The 19,833-nt window shown below is 41.6% G+C and overlaps 1 protein-coding gene across 7 annotated transcripts in view; it reads right to left on the reverse strand.

The window, feature by feature from the left end:
• Positions 1-3,233: 3,233 nt before the first annotated feature.
• PMEPA1 (prostate transmembrane protein, androgen induced 1) overlaps positions 3,234-19,833 on the reverse strand; it is a 70,205-nt gene continuing 53,605 nt past the window's right edge. For 3 of the 7 annotated variants that reach the window (XM_024103307.3, XM_065566057.1, XM_065566058.1), the window contains 3 exons: positions 15,430-15,584; positions 8,892-8,945; positions 3,234-8,785 (listed from right to left, as the gene is read on the reverse strand). In XM_024103307.3, the coding sequence (XP_023959075.2) occupies positions 8,240-8,785; positions 8,892-8,945; positions 15,430-15,584 (755 nt within the window). In that variant the 3' untranslated portion in view covers positions 3,234-8,239. Of the gene's footprint in view, positions 8,789-8,891; positions 8,946-15,429; positions 15,585-18,888; positions 18,987-19,833 lie in introns of those variants that run through there. The other 4 variants (XM_005305829.5, XM_005305831.4, XM_065566056.1 and 1 more) reach the window with 3 other exon arrangements.

The raw sequence follows: 19,833 nt of genomic DNA on the forward strand, positions 1-19,833 counted from the left end.
CATGTAAACGTGGGAGGGGGAGATGCTGCCTGGCAATGGAGCACATGTCAGAGTAAGGAAGCAGATAATAGCACCAACTCCTAGCACATGTTCTACCCTGTCATGCCCAATGGGCATTTTGTTGGGAGAGAACTCTTGTTATCCTTGCTTGGGCCCCATAACACTGGGGCTTTGGAGCTGGTCTTACATCCCACCTCATTTCGGATGCCCAGGCATCAGGCAATTGCATTTTAGTTGTGGAGCTCATTCACTCCTGAAACCTCTATTTTATTCCCTCACCCTTTTAAAATAATATTTATGTTAAAGGTGATCCTAGATGCTAAATTAAACCTCCTCCTCAAAGGTGCCTAGTACCTGACTATTACCAGGTTGCTAACACTTTCCTTTCCAGTCGCTTATATTAAAATTGTCCTCGCCCATTTCTTATCTGCCTGTACTCTAGGCAGGCAGTACTTTACCATGTCGCTCCAGACTCCATTTTTTTTACCTGGACTCCTTGGCACTGGATGCTGTATAAATAAATTACTGCTTTTGATCTGAGAAATAATTTGTAAACAATTCTTGGACAAGCATACGCAACGCCACAGTTGTGACTAAGAAGAAACATTGCAAAGGGGATGTGCAGCATGAGACATACGCCGCAGTAAGTGCACAGTTGATATCCGTATATTTCTATTATCGTAGGGCGTGGACCAGGACCCCATTATGCTAGGTACTGTACGAACACACAAACAAGAAATTCCTCTGCACAACACTGTAAACATTAACAGAGTTCAGGAATAGTGACCCCCATTTGTAGCCCTGGTTAGGTATGTTATTGGATTCTGGCTTTTGCTGAAGCTTCTGATAGCCTTATTTCAGCACTGCCTAGTACCTGAGTGAATGGTTAGTACTTGGGCGTTGTGTGAAAGCTGCCATATTCCATTATTGCACCATTAGAGTTGAGCACCTAATTCATTCAGTGCTTTTTCAGCCTTGTTGGTTTTTTTTTTTTTTTTAAACTAGGGCCCTGATCCCGCAGAGACTTACTCACAGGCTTAACTTTACACACTGTGTTTAATCCATCTGACATTAACTGTCTGGGAGTGCACAATAGTGAGCTATGAAACGGGGTTGGTGAATTTTCATTCAGAAGGTGATGTTTTCATTTCCTGTTTGCAGATGTGTAACTCTCAGACTCACTTTTCTGCTGCACATACTCGCACTGGAGTTTTAGTTTTGCTTCCTAAGATTATCCCCTAATATACACTTAAAATTTCTTGTTTCATCAATTTGCCTGCTAGTAAAATGTGTTAGCCAGACTACTTGGCATAAGCAAAGAGGGGAAAAAACCCAAGACCGCCCAGTTTCTGAAGGTAATTACTTTGTTCCAGTAACAAGCCACCAATCTGATTTCAAAAAAAGTGTTAGATTGTGCTAAATCAAGTTCTGCAAGGAGTGCCTGACCAACAGATGCTCTAAATATGGGATAGACACGAAAGACTTTGTGCCTGTTTGATGTTTGAGTAAGATATTGGGCACATTGGTGTATCAATGTTCCATGATCCTCAGGAGGTTAGTATTGTTTGAATAAAGAAAGGATTTCACATTCTTGAGGACTACGCTTTCACAACTGGGCCATTTGCACATACACACCCAGCTCTGAGCTCACACTCCCCAGGGTAGTGTTTTGTACATCCAAAAACTGAAAGGACAATTTAATACAGAGACAGTACTTACAAGTGCTGCCTACGCAACAGCTCTGCCTCTCACAGGTATTTAACTCTTCTAAAGCATCAATCCTTTACCTGATCTGTCTTTGATAACTTAATAAGAATGCATCAGGTGGAAATGACTAGTCAGGTCTCAACTTTCAAACACACATTTTCAGACACTTTGAGATGAGGTGGATGCACTTTCTGAAATATAGTTTTATTCTAGAATTAGGCCAATTTATGGCATCTGGAATTCGGGTATTTTGAGTGGAGGTCTATATGAGATTCAAATAGCTCAGAAGGATAGCAGTGTAACACCTCAATCCATCAGACCCTACTATTAGATACTTGGGAGGGGTGGAGTGGTAGGAGGTTTACTAGCATAATAGCTTCCCTCCATGTTTGTATTCCCCGGCAGGAAAGACTACTGAACGCTAAAAACACTTTAAGCAGATGATAAACAATGTAGTCTAGGGGGTTGGACTTGGGAATCTTGGATTCTCTTCCCAGTCCTGCCATTACTCTGTTTCAAGCCATCCAGGCTGATGTCTTCAAAAGCAGTCAGTGATTTTGCGTGCCCACCTTCGACAGTTTGATCTGAAGTGTGGAACAACCAGAACTCCAGTTGAAGTCAATGGGAGCTGTAGGTTCTCAGCACCTCCGAAGAGTAGAGTCATGTTGTCCCAAGTTGGGCACCCAAAAACCTGAGGTGCCTGTGACCAGTGGCCACTTTTGAAATGCTGCGCTTACCTTCTGTGGTGCAGCGTAGCCATCTAGAACATGTTGATACCACCACCAACAGAGCAGGGCTGGTGGGAGGGTTAATTAATATTTGTAAAGTACTTGAGGCACTCAGATGAGTGGTGCTAGAGGCTTCACGCTTTTAAGAGGAAAAATAGATTCTATGGCACATCCTGCAAAGCTGAACCCAGCTATTAGAACACCCTTAAGAAAGTGAAAGAGAAAACCCTGCAAACTGTTAGGTTTTTAATCTGTGATCTCTGAAGATGATCACAGCCTCCAAGGAAATGAGTCACGCCAGTTATCTGTGCTTAAGACTTAAGTCAACCTAGACAGTTCCTCCCTTGATTGATGGTTACTCAAGTTAAGAACTTCTCACCATCAACCATACTCTTGTTGCAAAGGCAGGATCACAAGGGTGGTATATATTGGTGTCATGATGCAAAACTGGAATGCTTCTTCTGCAATTAAAGCTGCACATTCCAAAGAGAACAGTACCTAGCTGTGCACACAGACACACACATGCACACACAAACACACAAAACAAAAACATTTAGCATGCAAATACACCAAGAGCAGTCTACAGCTTCATTTGAAAACCACAGTGTCTACACATATACTGGCTTGGCACTTTAGCCAGTTAAGAATGTTCATTAGTGATTAACTCCCCTACACACAAACACAGAGCTGAGGATATATTTTTTCCAATGTTTTCAAAAATTGGGAAAGTGCATTTAAAAATATATTGTGTTGACAAACTCTGAATTTGGCTAAGAAAGCAAAAGGAGAAAACAAACATTCCAAAGTATTGTAAAATTTATTGTATAAGTATTGCAGCTTTTAGAATGACATATAATTGCCACTATTGGTTACTGTTACACAATAAGCGTTTACAACAGATTCTTGTAAATTGGCATCAGAGTACATATTCATACTAAAACAGCAAAATATAGATAAGTACTGCATTGCATGTGCTGTCAATAGTTTACATAAGTTTAAACTTGAACAGAATTCAGGATACAGGACTGCCTATAACAAACTTCAAAGCCAAAGCAATGCAACTGGAAGTTTAAGAAAATATCAATACAATGAAATGTGACTATAAGGCAGGCAAATTAGGACTTTAATGTCGTCCTTCATGAGCTTCTATAGTACAGCAAAAATTTGAAGCACAGTTTCTGGAAAACTTTTTTTTTTTTGTAGCTTTGTGTTGTACATAGAAAATCTGAGCTGACAGAAGAGAATAAAAATTCATTCTGTTCTTGACTAACATTGTTTATGCCACACATCTGGATTCAGTCATTTTTCAACCCTTAATAAAAACGTTGGGCTTTTATTTTTTTCAGTATAGCAGTTAGTGCAATTTCATAGATTCATATGCATACAAAAGGGGTCATTTCCCAAGAAAGCAATCAGTTCTCCTTACTCCCCCACTTAAGATAGAATGAATTTTAAAATACTTAAGGAAACAATGCACTAGATCAGTAAAGCTGATATTCCAACTGTTGAAATCAAGGGTTGTGAAGGGAACTTGGTTTTACCAGTGTTAGAACCAAATAAAACCCATTCTTCTTTGCCATCCGTATTTAAAAATCCTTGTTCACATTGCAGTTCACTAAGTTTTCGTGGCACTTTATTGAAGAATGTTGTTTGCCCTACTAGAAGATACAAATTAAAAAAGGTAACATGACTTTAAAGCTAACGTGTCAAACTTCTAGCAAACAGGCAGATTGGGACAAGAGGTTGCTAAGCATAAGCAATGTCTTGTTTCTTCTGCTTTTGTTAAATTAAAAAACAATGGAAAGGGTGCTCCTTCTTAAAGGGCTTCAAACTCTTCTCCTCCCACCCCCAGTAACATCAACAGCAAATTTCCCATTATGGTCCTACACTACAGAAGTCAATCAAGTTCAAGTACAATCCTCTCATCTGCAGAAAGGCAGGGAGAAACCAAGGGCAAAGATACATCAGCTGTTGTGCGGCACAGCTGTTTTTCAGTAACTTGGTGGTAATATGGGATATCAGTATTCAGTAGAAATGGACCCTGAGCCAAAAAAAAAATTAGACCATGATTCCTAAAACCCTGTTAGGATCTTGGGGTTGGTTTGGGCCCCATCTTGAGTATTTGGGTAACAAATACATAGATTACGCAAAGCAGAAAGAGGACTTGGGGGGGGGGGAAGGGAGGAAATGAGCGGGGATAAATCCTGGCTCCAGTGAAGTCAACCGAAGTTTTGTCATTGACTTCAGAAGAGCTCAGATTTCACCTCAAAGGGTTAAGTGCTGTTGGAAATCTAGATTGGTTGGGATCTATGGTTTCCCTTTCCATATATGCCCATATCTAAATCCCTGTTACTGGACGTTAAAGACACCTTGTTGGAAGAAAAGATAGATCCTTTTTGTCTTTGTGCAATAGATGGGTTGAAAGAGGAATTCCTTTTCAATGAAAAGTCCATGTTTTGAGCCTTCCTGCTTATACAGACATATCTTCTGCATACAAGAAAAACAAATGAAAATACTCTTCCTGGGAACTGGTTGGGGAGGGAAAGGTGTCCCAAAAAAAAAAAAAAAGTGAAAATTAGACTCTGTATGTTGACAAGCTCTATTTTCACGATTCTTTTTAGAATCCTCTCCTGCCAACCCCCATTAGACAGTGCCGTCAGGAGAGCCAGATATCTTTCTGATTGATTTTACAGGTTTTTTGGGCATGTTAATCCCCCCTTTCCCCTCCCCCCCAATGACAAGACAGTTCAGTTACTTAACAACCTCCAGTCCAGATAACGCTTCCATATTTACTATACAGTTTTAGATGTGATGCACACTCCACCCAAAACCTGCTGAGGTAACCATTTTTGTAGCAAACAAACTAGTTAGACTACGGAACAAACAAACAAACAAACAAACAAAAAAGAAAACCCAACAATACTATTCACGCATTTTGGCTCAAGAGGGCAGTAGATATTATATTTCAGTTTGTCTTTTGGTTGGTATCTCATTTACAATATCCACCACAGTTTCCTACCCACTGAGTAGGATATGTGCATAAATGTATTCAAGTTACCTTACAAACAGTCCATGAAAACAAATGGCAGAAAGGGAGCACCTTACATGGCTAGACGCATCAAACTGGGTCTAGTGGGTGAAAGGGAACATTTAAAGAAGCAGTACCCCTTTTAAATACATATTGGGAAAATTTAATGCAAGGATCTAAAGGTCAGGAGACCAGACCCTGATAACTCACAACACTAGCAAAGATTTGTTTCTCCCTCTTTAAGGGGAGGGTTACTGTTTCTTTAATAAGGCACTAAATAGACATGTTACATAAAGGAAAGATAAATTTTAAAAACTTGTATAAATTCATCAGTTTTGTACCTTTCGTGACAAACTAGATTTATTCCTTTGCATGACTTTTTTTTTTGTTTTGTTTTTTGTTTTCTTGTTTTGAAAGTCAACAGAATTTAGGTGACATGACTTGTAAAGTTATGAAGATTTCAAGAAGCTGTGGAAAAGCAGGCAGTGATACTGCGAAGGTACAGGACAACTACCGGCAAAAACAAACAAAAAACAAACAAACAAAAAAAACCCCAAACAAAACAAAACAAAAAACCTACAAGCAAAAACAAAGTAATGATCAAACTTCAAGTTCATCTATTCATTATCTCCTTTAAAATATATATAAATATTGTTCAAATGGTCAAAACTTCAAAACTGTTCTCATGGTTTGTTTGTTTTCAAGTAATAGGAAAAGTTGCTTAACAACAATAGTTTATAGTTATTGCCTTTATATCTTTCATTTATGTTACTCTACTAGTTAGCATCTTGCAGAAAAAGAAGTTACACCTCCTTGTAAAATCTTCACTCTTTGTGGTTCCCCCTTCTGACCCTTCCTCACATTTGTAGATATCCTCTCCCAGCAAATGGGGAGGTGTAGCTCTGCTAATAATATCTGCACACAAGGTAGCAAGAACAATTATTCCCTTATGTGTTTGTCTCTCTCTCTCTCTCTCTCTCTCTCTCTCTCTCTAATATTTCACTCTGTCACATACAAATTCACCACAAGGGTAAAACGTCTATCAGATATCCACACAATAGAAAAAATGTAAACAATAGCATAGTAAGACAAAATGCTTATGAAACAAAGATAAATTAAAAACACATCCAATGATTTTGATGAGGTGCTTGGATGGGGGAGGAGGTGGAACCTTGACATTGGGGGACAAGGGATGGTGATTGTTTTGAATGAAGAAATATTCAGAAGAGGTAAAGGGTTTTGCTTCTAAAGCATTAAGCATGGTTTCGTTAGCCTTTATTTAATACATCACAGGAGCAGATTCATTTTCATCTATTGTTTCTTATGCCTCTTTCTCTAGAGTAATAAAAGAAAAACAATTAACAACCAGAGGCAGTGTACAAGGATTGCAGATATTTATGCAAGACAACTGCACTCTGTTTATTCCAAATAAAAGTTTTGCAGTTGAACATCTATGAAAATGACGTGAACAAACTACAGACTGTAAAGCCTGTTTCAGTGTCCCGTTTAAAAACCTATCCAAAAAGCCAGACTTCAGTTATGTTACCGTTTACTCACATTAACCTCAATAACCACCGCTTTCTCTCAAAACAGGGCCCTTCAGTTTAATATTTAAAGAAAATCAAAACAAAAAACAAAACAAAAAACCCATTGTTTTCCTTCAGACTGAAGCTTATCCCCCACCCCTGCCCCACCCCTCAAAAAAACTAGAGGTTGTGTCCCTCCCCCCCCCCCCCCCCCCAATGGTAATTTTTGTTTGCTTCTGTTGTTTTTAATTCACAGAAGTGTTGAGAGCTTTTTTCATTTAACTCCAAAAATCCTAACTGGCAACATACATGCAAACACACAAACTCCTCTTGTTCTATAGGGAATGTATAAAGCAGTGACTATCATTAAACTACCCAGTAGCAGAGCGTATTGTATGGGTAACACTCAGGTGACCATGGAAATTAAAGATTTGCATAAGATGCAGTCTCTCTTGCAATGTTCCTTCCAGGGCTGTCACTTTAACTTTAGGATTTTTCCACCCCCTTCCAGCTAGTTTGTTCTTCACTTTGAAATGTATCCCTTAACAGTTTTGTGGTAGACATGATAGAGGCTTTGACCAACACAAGCACTGACATATTTATATTAAAAAATAGTGCAAAATTTCAACATTTATATAAATAACTCTAAACCCCTGCTTTTGATTTTTTCTGTTTTTTTTCTGTTTTGTTTTTTTGTTTTTTTTTTTACAATGTAATACATACTTTTTGAGTTGGCACTCAAAAAATTGCCATTTTTTTCTCCTAGTTCAGAAAACAACAAAACCTTTTTTTTTTTAACTAGGCCTCTTCTAATACAAAAATACTCCTGCTCCTCACACATACAGTTTCTCTTATTTTTAATATATATTTATATATATATTGCAGATCTTTAAACAAAACGTTTTTGTGCAAATATTTTTTTTAAAGTTAAGTGAAATAAAAAAAAAGCATCCACACACACAGCTCAACTAGAAACAACGACGACAACAACAACAAAAAATGAAGGACTACGGTTGATTCTTTTTTTTTTTTTCCTTTTTAAACTTCTAATGCAGCTCAATAAAGAAATGTTTTTGCAAGCTTTCTTGGCTTGTGCATTCAGACCAGACATAACAAGTAAATATTATACACAGAGTGGTGGGAAAGGGCTTCTTATTTTTTGCTCGTCTTCCCCAACTCTTTCTTTTTTTTCTTTTAATGAGAAGTGCAGAGTGTTCTTACTTTCGTGTTTGATTTTTTTTGTTTTTTTTTTAAAAGGGGTGCCCTTTTTGTTTCTCTTTATCTTTGTTCCATGCGGTTGTGCTCTCAAGGCCATTGATTTGCGAATGGTGGAGTCTACTGCCCTCCAGTATCGAGGGCATGCCATTGTTGTTCTGCTGGTGCTGGAAAAACGTAGATCCTGGATAGTGACCTATCACCTCACTGTAGGTCGGCGGCGGTCCTTCCATTCTACCATTGCTTCCATAGCAGGTCGCGCTGATGCCAGAGTTACTGCTGGGGGGGCAAGGCCCTCCGAATACTGAGTTATCTATCAAGTCACTATCGAAGATGGTTCTATTGGGAGGGGCCCGGACCGATTCTCTGTTTAGTTCCATTTGCTGCTCTGGATCTCGGAGTTGTAGTGTGCAGGGTCCCTGATAAGGGGGTGGCTCCTCTCCATCTGATAGGGAGATTGTGGGTGGGAGGTCAATCTCGTGTTGCATGTAGGGGTATGTTGGCTGGAATCTATTAAAACGGTCCCTCTGCAAAAAGGATGGAACTGATAGTCTGTCTGTGGGTCTTGGAGTGTAGATTTGCTGCTGAAGATAAGGGAGAGAGAGTGAGTTTTGGAACATTTCAGCCTGTATCATAGTCCGCATGTAAACAGATGAGGTTATTATGCAATACCAGCCTTGTCCTCACCTCTGTTACTCCATTTCCTGACACTGTGCTTTCTGAAGGCCACAGACTTCCTTCCTACATTGGAAAGAATAAGAGGAGAATTGAGAATCATTCCTGTCCAGCCAGAGTCCAAACTGCCAAATATTTTCAAAGGAATTCTATCAAGTTACATTCTGGGCCAGAACATCAGCTGGAGTAAATCGATGTAGCTCCAGTCAGTGGAGCCACATAATTTACAAGAGCGAAGTATATAGTCATAGGTCTTAAAACAGTCAATATTCTTACCTGCATTATTAAGAGCATTAGATTATTAACACTGAAAGAATTCTCAGAATCTAATTTTCATCATTTATGCTGTCTATTTTTTTTCCCATCTCACTTAGAGCTTGAATTGGACGGTGAAAACAACACCAGTATTACTCTCGCTTTCGTTTGAGTTGTTTTTTAATTTTGCTTTTTTGGTCAGTTTCACTTTTTGGTGCTCAGGCATGAGTAGCCTTATCTGTGATCAAGCATTGGCCCCAGTCCTGCAATTAGATCCCAGTGTCACCAACCTCAGGCATTCAAAAATCAGGAGCCAAGCCCCAAAAACACCGAGATTCACTTAAAATTATTTTTTTTTTAAAGTTTCCTTATTTGCTTCTGCAATTAGAGCCTTTATCGTTCGCATTTTCAAACTTTTCTCTGAAACTATAAGGGCTAGAAATGTACCTTTTATTTTAATAGGAGATGTGTCTATAGTAACAACTATACTCCAGCGTCTAGGGGCTTAAGAAAAAAAACACCAAATATAGTAAGACTCATGATAAAATGGCAGTAGTGGCAACACTGAGATCCACGTGGGTGAACTCTCGTGCCAAAGTGGCTCTAATTTTGTGGGTTTTTAAATAATGAAAACATCTCTGTTAATATTAGGTAGGAGGAAAATTAACTTATCCAACAGGGCATTCTGAATTACAGGACTCCCATCCACTTGCACAACCTTTGTCTCTCTCTCTCTCTCTCTATTTCCCCCAATTTTAGAAAAATATATTTTGTGGCATTGCATGTGATGCCGGATACTTCGAGAATCCAATCAAGTACTTGCTTTTGAAGCTCAAATTCTGCACACAAACCTCAAGGCAGTTCTGTTATCAGTGGAAGAAAAACAGGGATTTATATTCTTTTCACTTCTCTGTGGTTTTTAGGGAGTCTCTCCTTGAAATGCAAGAGGTTAAGTATTATGACAACCACATACTTTGGAGTTAAAGATAATGGATCTATACTTTTAGTTTCATACCACATATCTATGCAGCTGAAATGTCTGATAGTTGTGAACAATGCAATATTTTATAGGGAGTTTTGAGACTTTAATATGTAACTGTCTACACAGGCACTGACTGTTTAGTCTATTTAATTGCATATGGCTTCCTTTGCCTACATGAAGTGATGTTCTGTAAGGATATTCTATGGTAAAATTCCCTCAATATCCAAAGCCACAAAGAGCACTTGCACCCATCACAGACCGAAATCCTGTCTGGAAACAAAACAAAAACACAAACCCCCTATACCTCCGCAAAAGGGACTCAAAATAATTAATACCAAAGAACTTTTGAATCACTGGAAACATCTAGCGTTAATCAATGGAACCACTGAAATCGAGGGAGCTATGCCAATCTACATCAGGTAAGTATCTGGCTCTTTGTACCAAATGCATACCTCTCTAAAGGAGGCATGGGATTATGTTGTATGGCTAGGCAAAGAATGCAACAGAAGAGAAACTAGGATATGAGGATACTACTCAGAAGTGAATACAGAGCCAACATATGGCTTTGAGACATTCACTGTGGCAGTACGCACGGATTAAAACTTTGCTGGCTTGGAGGTATGTTTGATGACTGTTTGTTACCTCGATTAAAAGGAATCGGAACCAAAGGGCAGCAGAGGGAATCACTTTGAAACATTTAAGTGTTTACTTTGCAATGTCCTCACGGCAAACTTCCTGAGCAGCTAGTGCCTCACTGCCTTCTGCTCGATGTTTTATATTTAACTTAGCAGTGGGCAGTGCCATTGCAATATCCCATCTGCTTTTCCATTTCCCCTGCAGTGATGTCAACCTGTTTCCACACGGGCCGCTGCTCTGCAGCAGGAAGGATAGTGCTTTCCCCAAGGCAGAGGGAAGAACGCCATGCCACTAGATAGGATTCTGGGTTTTGCACTGTATCAGGCAGCTCTCAAAAGGGGAGGTGAAATATTGTTAAGTGAATTAAGTTACTTTCAAAGCTTCCCTCCCCGTGGAATCCTCACCTCCCAACCCCCCTGCCGTATCCAGGCATTAAGCTCTTTGTAGTAGTCACTGTACAATGGGGGTCCACGACCAGGGCTCCCAGGTGCTACCAAGATACAAAAAATAATAATCACAAGCGGATGGTGCCCAAGAGGAACTAGAACAGCATTAAAATGGAACGACCAGAAATCTAAGCAGTGAAGGAGCGGGAGGCTGCGAAGTTCAGATCTAGATCCAAAGTCTGAAGTGGTTTGATTTGGGATTTTGGTTCTAATTCATTCTATTTAAGCTTTTTTAGGGCCTGATCCTGCAAACAACTGACTTACCCCAATGAAATTAAGGATGTGCTAAAATGTCGCAGGACTGGGGCCTTGTACAGTACCCGTCATTATGGTGCCGGAGCAGCAGCTTACGTTTCATCTCTAAATATAGAGAGGAAGATAAAAAGCAGCCCAGGAAAGCAGCAACCAGAGGTGTGCAAAGTTTGTAGGCTGAAAGATTAATCATGATTTTATTTTCTTTTTTTTTTTTAAAGACATCAGTCTCCTGGCCATGGGAGAGTTAGAATGCCAATCTTAAGCATTCCAAAATCACGAGGAAGGCCACCCCTCCACCCTCCCACCAAAATCAAAACCAAAACCACACCAACCAGGAGATTGGCTTAAGATTTTCAAAATATTACATTGGGAGTTGTTATTATTTGGCTTTCTAACTTTTGAGCACTTAGGGATCATGGTTTCAAGCTTCCCTCTGCATGCATGATGGCTAGAAACCTAGTTTTTATTTCTTAAAAAGCTGCAATTGTGGTGTTTATACATGACTCCACGATCTAGGGCTTAAAGAAAAAAGCTGCAAGACTCTCCATACAATTGTGTGAGACTATAACAATCTGAAAGTTATTTATTTAAGAATTCTATCCACCTGTTTACATGGTAGTATATGAGTACCTTCCATGTAAAATCAAATGGTAATAGCAATAGTGACGCATTTTGGGAGCTAACACTATGCTTGGAGAAGGGTTTCTGATTTTGATTTCCTTTTCCGGAGAGTCAGAAGTGCTTTAGTAGTAGAAGAGCGTGTCAGTATTTTGAGTATCATTCTTATGGTGGAAAAGGCTGTTTCGAAAGGAAGGTTTTGCAGTGTTTCCTAGAGACAGTCAGACTCTGGAGAAATGAAGGTATCTGTGACAGGCAGAGAAGGCAACAGAGAAATATGGTGCCAGCAGTAGTCATATTAAAAACATTTGGGGGGCAATTGCAAGGCTTTCTTCTTTTAATTGCAAATGTTAAGAAGCAAAACAGTGTGGGCTCTAATGCAGATCTTAAATAAAAGAAAAAATGTAACCCAAGCAATAGGCCACTTGAGTACTTCAGTAGATGGAAAGTGCATGTCTCCAGTGGGCTTCTCTGGGCATGAAAAAGTTTGCCTTTAAAAAAAGAACTCAGTGTGCTCTGTGGATTGGCAAACCCACTATCTAGTTCAATACAGTGAATGTGCAGGGATGACAGGCAGCAACTGATGTTGGAACATTGTTTTCTGCAGGAAAAAAAAATCATACTGTGCTGAATCTTAAATAGGCCACTTTTAAAATCTTTATTATGATTGATCCTTGTGTAATGAGCTTCCTGTTTAGCACACTAGGGGGCTTTTCTGTCCTTACAGGAGTGCTCACAGCATGCCAGTAACTAAAGTAGTGTGTGGCTGTGAGTTAATTACACTGTATGGGGTGGGGGTGAAGCTTTCCTCTGGGGGGATGGGGAGGAAGGAAACCAAGACATGATTCATAATTAAAAATAAAAGATAATGTAGCTTTTGATCTATGGAGCTAATTTGTGTTACAAAGTACAAAAGTATTCCTTCAGTGCTAAATTCAAACAGGCTCTGAAAGTATTGTACACAATGCAAGCAGCATTGAACTGGCATAGTGTAGACCTGCCAGGAGATTACCTTGGTTTTGCACTGCTTCCCTCCTTCCCCAAGCCCATGAGGTTCCACTTCCAAAGAGCCCTCAAAGACCATAGAGAACCTTGCACACCTCGGCACGTAAGCCCCTAAATGCAGGCTGGTTCATCAACAGCCGGTGCCTTAGATCAGAGACAGAATCTGAGGGCTCACCACACCTCACTCCAGTTCACTTCTCTTGCCTGGTTTAAATAACTTGTTCATTCCCTCACTCCTTGGAGACACATTCCATCCACATCAGACTAAATGAAGGGTCCTTTAACTGAACTGCATGATTTCACAGTTGAGGGTGTCTCTCACTTTGGCAAGAAGCCCTTGTCAAGGGGCCTTAACTATCTCTGAGTATTTCATGCGAAAGTGAGAGGGCATCTGTGGGATGAGGATGGTTTGCGAACTTCAGGACATTAAACGAATACTGGACAGTGTCGCCAGATGCCATGTTACTACATGCTTTGGGTACTTCAATAGGTGCCATAGGGAGGACTTACTAGAACTCACTCTTTTGAATGTCAAGTTTCCTGTTTTCAAAGGGATAGCTCTATTTGATTCTATATTGTAGGAAACACTGGATACATGGGAATGGTGCATCATACATGACAAACTAAACACCTGTCGGTGCTTTTGATTTATAGTGGAAACCTGTGAATTGGGAAAAAGTGACTTGTATTTTGGGACATTCATTTTTATTTTCTGCCTATGGAAACTCCTGAACAGTTTCAAATGGCTGAAGTATTCTTCCTTACTTCCTGTCCCAAACCGTTGAGCAGGGCTGTTACGTACTGACTTCTACACCAGAGGTAGTTTGAAAGGTTCTTCTTATTAAAGAGCTTTGGGATCCTTCAGGATACAATGAAATATATGAATGCAAGTTATTGCTGCACTAAATGGTACACCTCTACCCTGATATAACGTGGTCCTCGGGAGCCAAAAATCCCTACCACGTTATAGGTGAAACCCCGTTATATCGGGGTAGTGGCGGCAGGGCTCCAGCAGTGATTTAAAGAGCCTGGGGCTCTGGCCGCAGGGAACCCCGGACCCTTTAAATCGCCACCTGAGCCCCGCTGCCGGAGCCCCGGGTAGTGGCGGCAGGGCTCCGACGGTGATTTAAAGGGCCTGGGGCTCCCCACACCAGCCAGAGCTCCGAGCCCTTTAAATTGCCAGCCGAGCCCCACTGCCGCTGCTCCGGGGTAACGGTGGCAGGGCTCCAGTGGTGATTTAAAGGGCCTGGGGCTCCCCGCAGCAGCCGGAGCCCCGGGCCCTTTAAAGCACTGCCCGAGCCCCGGGGTTACCGCGCTATATGCGAACCCGTGTTATATCGGGTCACGTTATATCGGGATAGAGGTGTAGATCAAACAAAGTAGTGGAAAATCACACGCTCAGCCGCCAAGAAAAATAAAGATTCTATTTCTTTTCTATGTAGGTTTTTATAATGTGCTCATCACCATAGTGTTTGAACATCTTCCAGTTGTGCATTAAGCAACGTGACTAATATCTGTCATGATATTGGAATGGATTTTGATTGAATTCGTGTCAACACTACAATTAAAAGAATTTTATTTCCTCTTCGTTTGAAAGAAGCAGGAAGCTTAAATTGCACCATGAACTTTTCAGGCATTATTTCAGAGAGAATTCACTTTGTTAGACTGTTTTCTACACTACAATAATGGGACAACAAAAACCCAACAACATTGCACTTCTTGTGGTAATAATGCAGCTTTTGGACCACTACTACAGAACACCCTAGTAAATTCTGTATGATATATGCACCCTCATCTCTAAACAGTGGGTTTAGGACTCTATAGTCCTAGTATAGTTTAGGACTCTCTGGCCAATGCAACACCCAAAGGACTGCTGTATTTTGGGGTTATGAGAGTTAATAACTGTGAATCCCAACCAGGTGTTTATAACTGGTGTTTTCAGATTCAGGGGGATACAAGAATACCCCCCTCATGCCATGCTGTGGTTCCCCCTTTGAATAACATCAGGCCAGTTAGTTGGCATTGGCATACATATTAACAGCTGCATGTCTGGAGGTAACAGAGCATAAAAAGGCTGCTGTGTTTGCTCTCATGAAAGTGCCCAACTTCCGACATGTTGTGGTTTTGTTCTCAAGACACAGGATGCTAACCTGAAGTTTCTACACAAAATCCTGCAAGACCACCTGAAAGATTCAGCTGTTTGGAAGGTGCCTGTTTGTAGGGTTCTAAATGGCACATGCACTTTACTAAATGGGCAAATGCAATCAAACTGGACTCCTTCTACCTTTAACATTTCACAAGCTTCTGACCATCTGGCCAGCAATGCGCACACAGAGATGGTGGAATTACTTACTGAAGATAGATTCTCATCTCTCCTTCTCCCTTGACTGTGCCGGTTGATGAAGGATCGTGCAGAGAGTTTGTAGTGGTTCAGCAGACATGTGATAACGACCACCATCACCATCATCACCACCACGATTATGATTATCTGTACAAACTCCAACTCCGCTGCAAGAGACACAGACATGCATTTTGAGCCACCTTAGAAAGCAGCATGAAATACAGCACAAGAAATCCTAGGCTGAGTTCAGCCATACGGCTAGTGGAGTTTCACAGCTGAATTGTTTCCATGGATGTTTCAAGCTCTCAGACACAAAAGTTCTCTGCAAGTTTCCAGTCAAGCAACATAGAAAAGGGAAATGACCGGCACCAAGGAATAACAGCCCTCATCCATAACAGACAAGGGACTGTCTTTAAACATGATCTGCAAAGAGAAAATTATTCTAAATCATACCTAGATGTTGGCTTTATCGGCTTGAGTTGTGAGGCTAGAGTCCAGAGACCAAGTTTCTCAAAATCTCCCAGGGAGCTGGGTTCAGGCCTATCTCTACCAGAAACATTTGCTAGATGCCTCCACTAATCAGGCTGTCAATGTTTTATTTTTGTGCTGAATGCCCCGTCACCCCATTTAATGAAAGGACGCCTCAAATACTTCTGGTCTTAATTAAACAATTTTAAAAACTGAGTTCAGTTTTGCAGTACACTTAACATTTACATAGCCTTATTCAGCTGAGGATCTTGTATTAAATTAGGCCTTAACTGCCTTGTGAGCTGGGTGAGTATTATCCCCAGTTTGTAAATGGAGACCTGCTCAAGGGGTCACAGCAAGCCTGCAACACTTAGGAATTGATTCCCACTCCCAGCCACACTACAAGTCTCCCCCTCTAGGTCCAGTTAGTCTGCCAAAAACAACACAGAATGGATCAGAATTTGTGCTTTTCATGAGACGACAAACATTGAATCTACACTGACTGCACCCCTCCCCACTACATCTATATACCAGATCTCCAGATATCATTCAGTTCTGTGCCCAGCACAGCCAGCTGACAGTGGGGGGCTTGAATGGTGTGAACTGGCATCAAGACCCTCAATGGGTTACCAGTTAACTTCAGTGTGTCTCCAAGAGACACTAGACAGCAACTGGTGTGGAATGGCTCCTAAAGTCAAAGGAAATCGTTTGGACTTGGACTGTAGCATGCATTGGCTGGAACTAGATATCGGAACTATCTGTCAGACTGTTCTGTGCTATTTCCATGCAATCCTAGTTCTGAGAAGATGTATTCAGCATCCAGGGAGAGCCTGGAAGCCACCCTGAGCAATTCAGCTCCCTGACAGCTGGCCAAGAAGTTACTTTAACCGTCTGCCGAACACAGATGCTCACCTGTTCTCTGGCCTGAAGCGAGGGCACGGTGCTTTTCTATCTGTGCTATCCTGGCAGAGGGAATCTCAGGAAAGTTCCCCCCCTCTCCTCCCAGCGATATTTGTAAAGACTGGGGCCATTTCAAGGGAAAGAAGGGAGGAAAAGCAAAGCCAACAGTGCTGACGACTTAGATATAACCTGTTCCTCCACGAGAAAAGCCATAGAAACCACTTTTTCAAAAGCGGTGCCCTCCACTATCACAGATACTGTAATTTGCATTAAAATGTAAGAGCGCCTAAACAGGACAGCATCACAGTAACATCTGTATCTGATGGGATGGGTTCTGCTGACTCAGGCAGATATTTTTTAATGGAGCATTTTCCTTCTGGCAGCAGTGAAGTAAAAGCAAATAAAATGTCAAGCAAAACAGTCCAGGTGCCAATTCTGGCCAGTTACCTTGGAATTAACTTTGCTCAGCAGCAGCGACCGTATCTGCCACCAGACCAGTCTTCATATTACATTTCCCATAGCATCTTTCATCCCAAAGGACCCCAAAACACTACTGACTGTGCCCACAACCTTCAAAGACTTGGGCATGTCTTCAAGTCAGTGGAAATACTTGGGTGCTTAAAATTAAGCCTGAGAGCATGACTTTTCAGGATTGGAGCCCACCTATCTACAGCACCACTGAAAGTGCAGCTACCTCTGGGGTGAAAGGAAGCAACTGAGTGGAACAATCAGTCCACAGTACCCTGCACAAACAGTGATGGAAGGGAATTTTAGCTAAGGTCCCAGGGACAAACCCTACTCTCTTAAAAGGGAGCTATGGGATCTTCACCAGTAAAGCAGACCAGGTGCCCATATGTCATGGTGATGGGTGCAGCATGCATAGAACCTCTCTCTTTTAAGGTTTAATCTGACACCCCCATAGGCAGCATGCTTTGTGGGAGAATGAAGGGCTGTTTGACCCTGCTAGGATTGAGATGTGTGATTCTAGAGAGAGAAGGATGCTTAAAGCGAGTTAATCATAGGGTGACCAGATAACAAGTGTGAAAAATCAGGACGGGGATGAGGAGTAATAGGAGCCCATATTAAAAGAAAGCCCCAAATGTCAGGACTGTCCCTATAAAATCAGGACATCTGGTCATCCTAGTTAATCATCTCTTCCAGACACAACCCCATGATTAATCCCAATAGTTTTGGGGGGAGGGAGGGAATCTATTAAGAACTCTTATAAATTTCCTTACTTTTTGTAATGCAACTGCATAGGGAAAACTTCAGGTAAGGCTTCCCTGGAGAAAAATGTGTGTATTATATTGGCAGATTCCCCCCACCCCCAACACTTCCTTCTCAAACTTTTACAAAGCTACAACTTCCAAGCATGAGCCTCTTGGATACCATTTTTTAATGGGAGGAAAAGGGCTGGAAAGGAGATGGGGAGAGAAATTTACCCAGTGACAGCAAAGAGTTCCCTCTCCCCTCCAGAGCCTTTCAAAGTCTCAAGAATCTACATGTAATGCTCTCCACCAAATGGGTAACATACAGTACGCATATTGTCCCCCGACACCCACATTCACAGCTGCAGCCTGTCGCTGGGGCTTGTTTTGGGGCCCATAATAAACAGAGGTCTTTAAATCCACTCCAGAGAAAAGGCAGCTCTGCACTTTCTACCTCAATGAGATACATGTCAAAAAGCCACACAATGCCATGAAGGGAAACAGTCACACAGGCCCTCCGCCTCATTTAAATATCTGCCATTAAAATTCAAGGGCCCTTTGTAGAAAGTCTCCCTGCATGACCAAAAGGATGAGAGGCTTTAAACCATTACCCGGAGCCCCTTTGTTTCCTTCCAACCATGAGAGGTTAAAGGTAACAGGAACCCTGACAGGGAGACAATCCCCTTGTCCTTGTGTTAACTGCTATCGCCCTGGGCATGCTTGGTTGCTTCCTAGACAGCTCTAAGCGCTTGGCAGACAGGCAGGCTGCCTTGAGGGTGGAGTTAGGGCAGACTGCATTTGGCAGTCCTATCACGCACTGCACAGGCCTCAGCCTCGCCTGACAAGGAGGAGGTTCAAATAGGAGCAAGGGATTTTTTTGTTTTGTTTTACTAACCAGATTTATGGCTGCCTGTCTGCAGGATGGAAGGGGTTCCCATAGCTGCCATCTACGTCTTCCAGGCAGCAGGAGACCTGCATTTTCGGGCTAGTCTGCGTTTCTTTAGAGAGACGAGAGTACCAGAATTGCAGAACGCCAGACTTAACTGGGAGGAGCGATTCTGTTTCCTACTGGGGTTATTGTGGTCCTCTGCCCACTGGGAAACACCAAACCCCCTTTAAAAAAAGAAGGTTCCCTTGAGATGTTTATTCAGACCCAAAGGCCTGTTGTAAATGGCTGCTGTTCTTTGGGGGTGGCGGGGTGGGGGCGCGGAGTGTCGTCCCAGTTCACTTTCCTTTGGGTGGCCAGACTACAAGAGTTGGCAGCATATTGCAACAACCCCTTTCAAACTCAGGTGACTTTCTAAACTCCCATATTCCATCAGTTCTAATTAGAAACTCTCCACATCCAGCTACTGTACAATATACTTTCCAGCAAATATCCTCATCACTCCCCACTACTTTTCCTATAAGGTGACCCCAATCATGTGAAATCTGGAGAGGAACCCCTATTAATTATTCAGGAAGAAAAATGGAAGTCACATAAGATGACTGGGTACTGTAGTGATATGGTATTCAGAATGCAGCTGTACAATGTTAGGGATTATACATGCACTTGGATTCACAAGAGGTTGCCAGACACTCATTTCAAAGTACAGATAGCCACTAAAACTGCAGCAAATACAAAGGCTGCCTGCTACTCAGGCTGCAGTTCTGGTCTGCCACTCCGATCTGACCTCTTTACGCTCTCGCTCAGCTGTCCCAGTAAAGGGCCTGTGCGTTTTCTGGCACAAAGTCTAGACAGTGCGCTGCTGAAGAACATTCCACTTCTAATGACCCTGCCCTTGTCAAAATGCCCAAGTTACTCAGTGACTCCATTTCAGCAGATGTACGACCGCTCTTT

This window comes from Chrysemys picta, chromosome 13 (genome assembly GCF_011386835.1).
Source record: "Chrysemys picta bellii isolate R12L10 chromosome 13, ASM1138683v2, whole genome shotgun sequence".
Lineage (NCBI taxonomy): Eukaryota > Metazoa > Chordata > Testudines > Emydidae > Chrysemys > Chrysemys picta.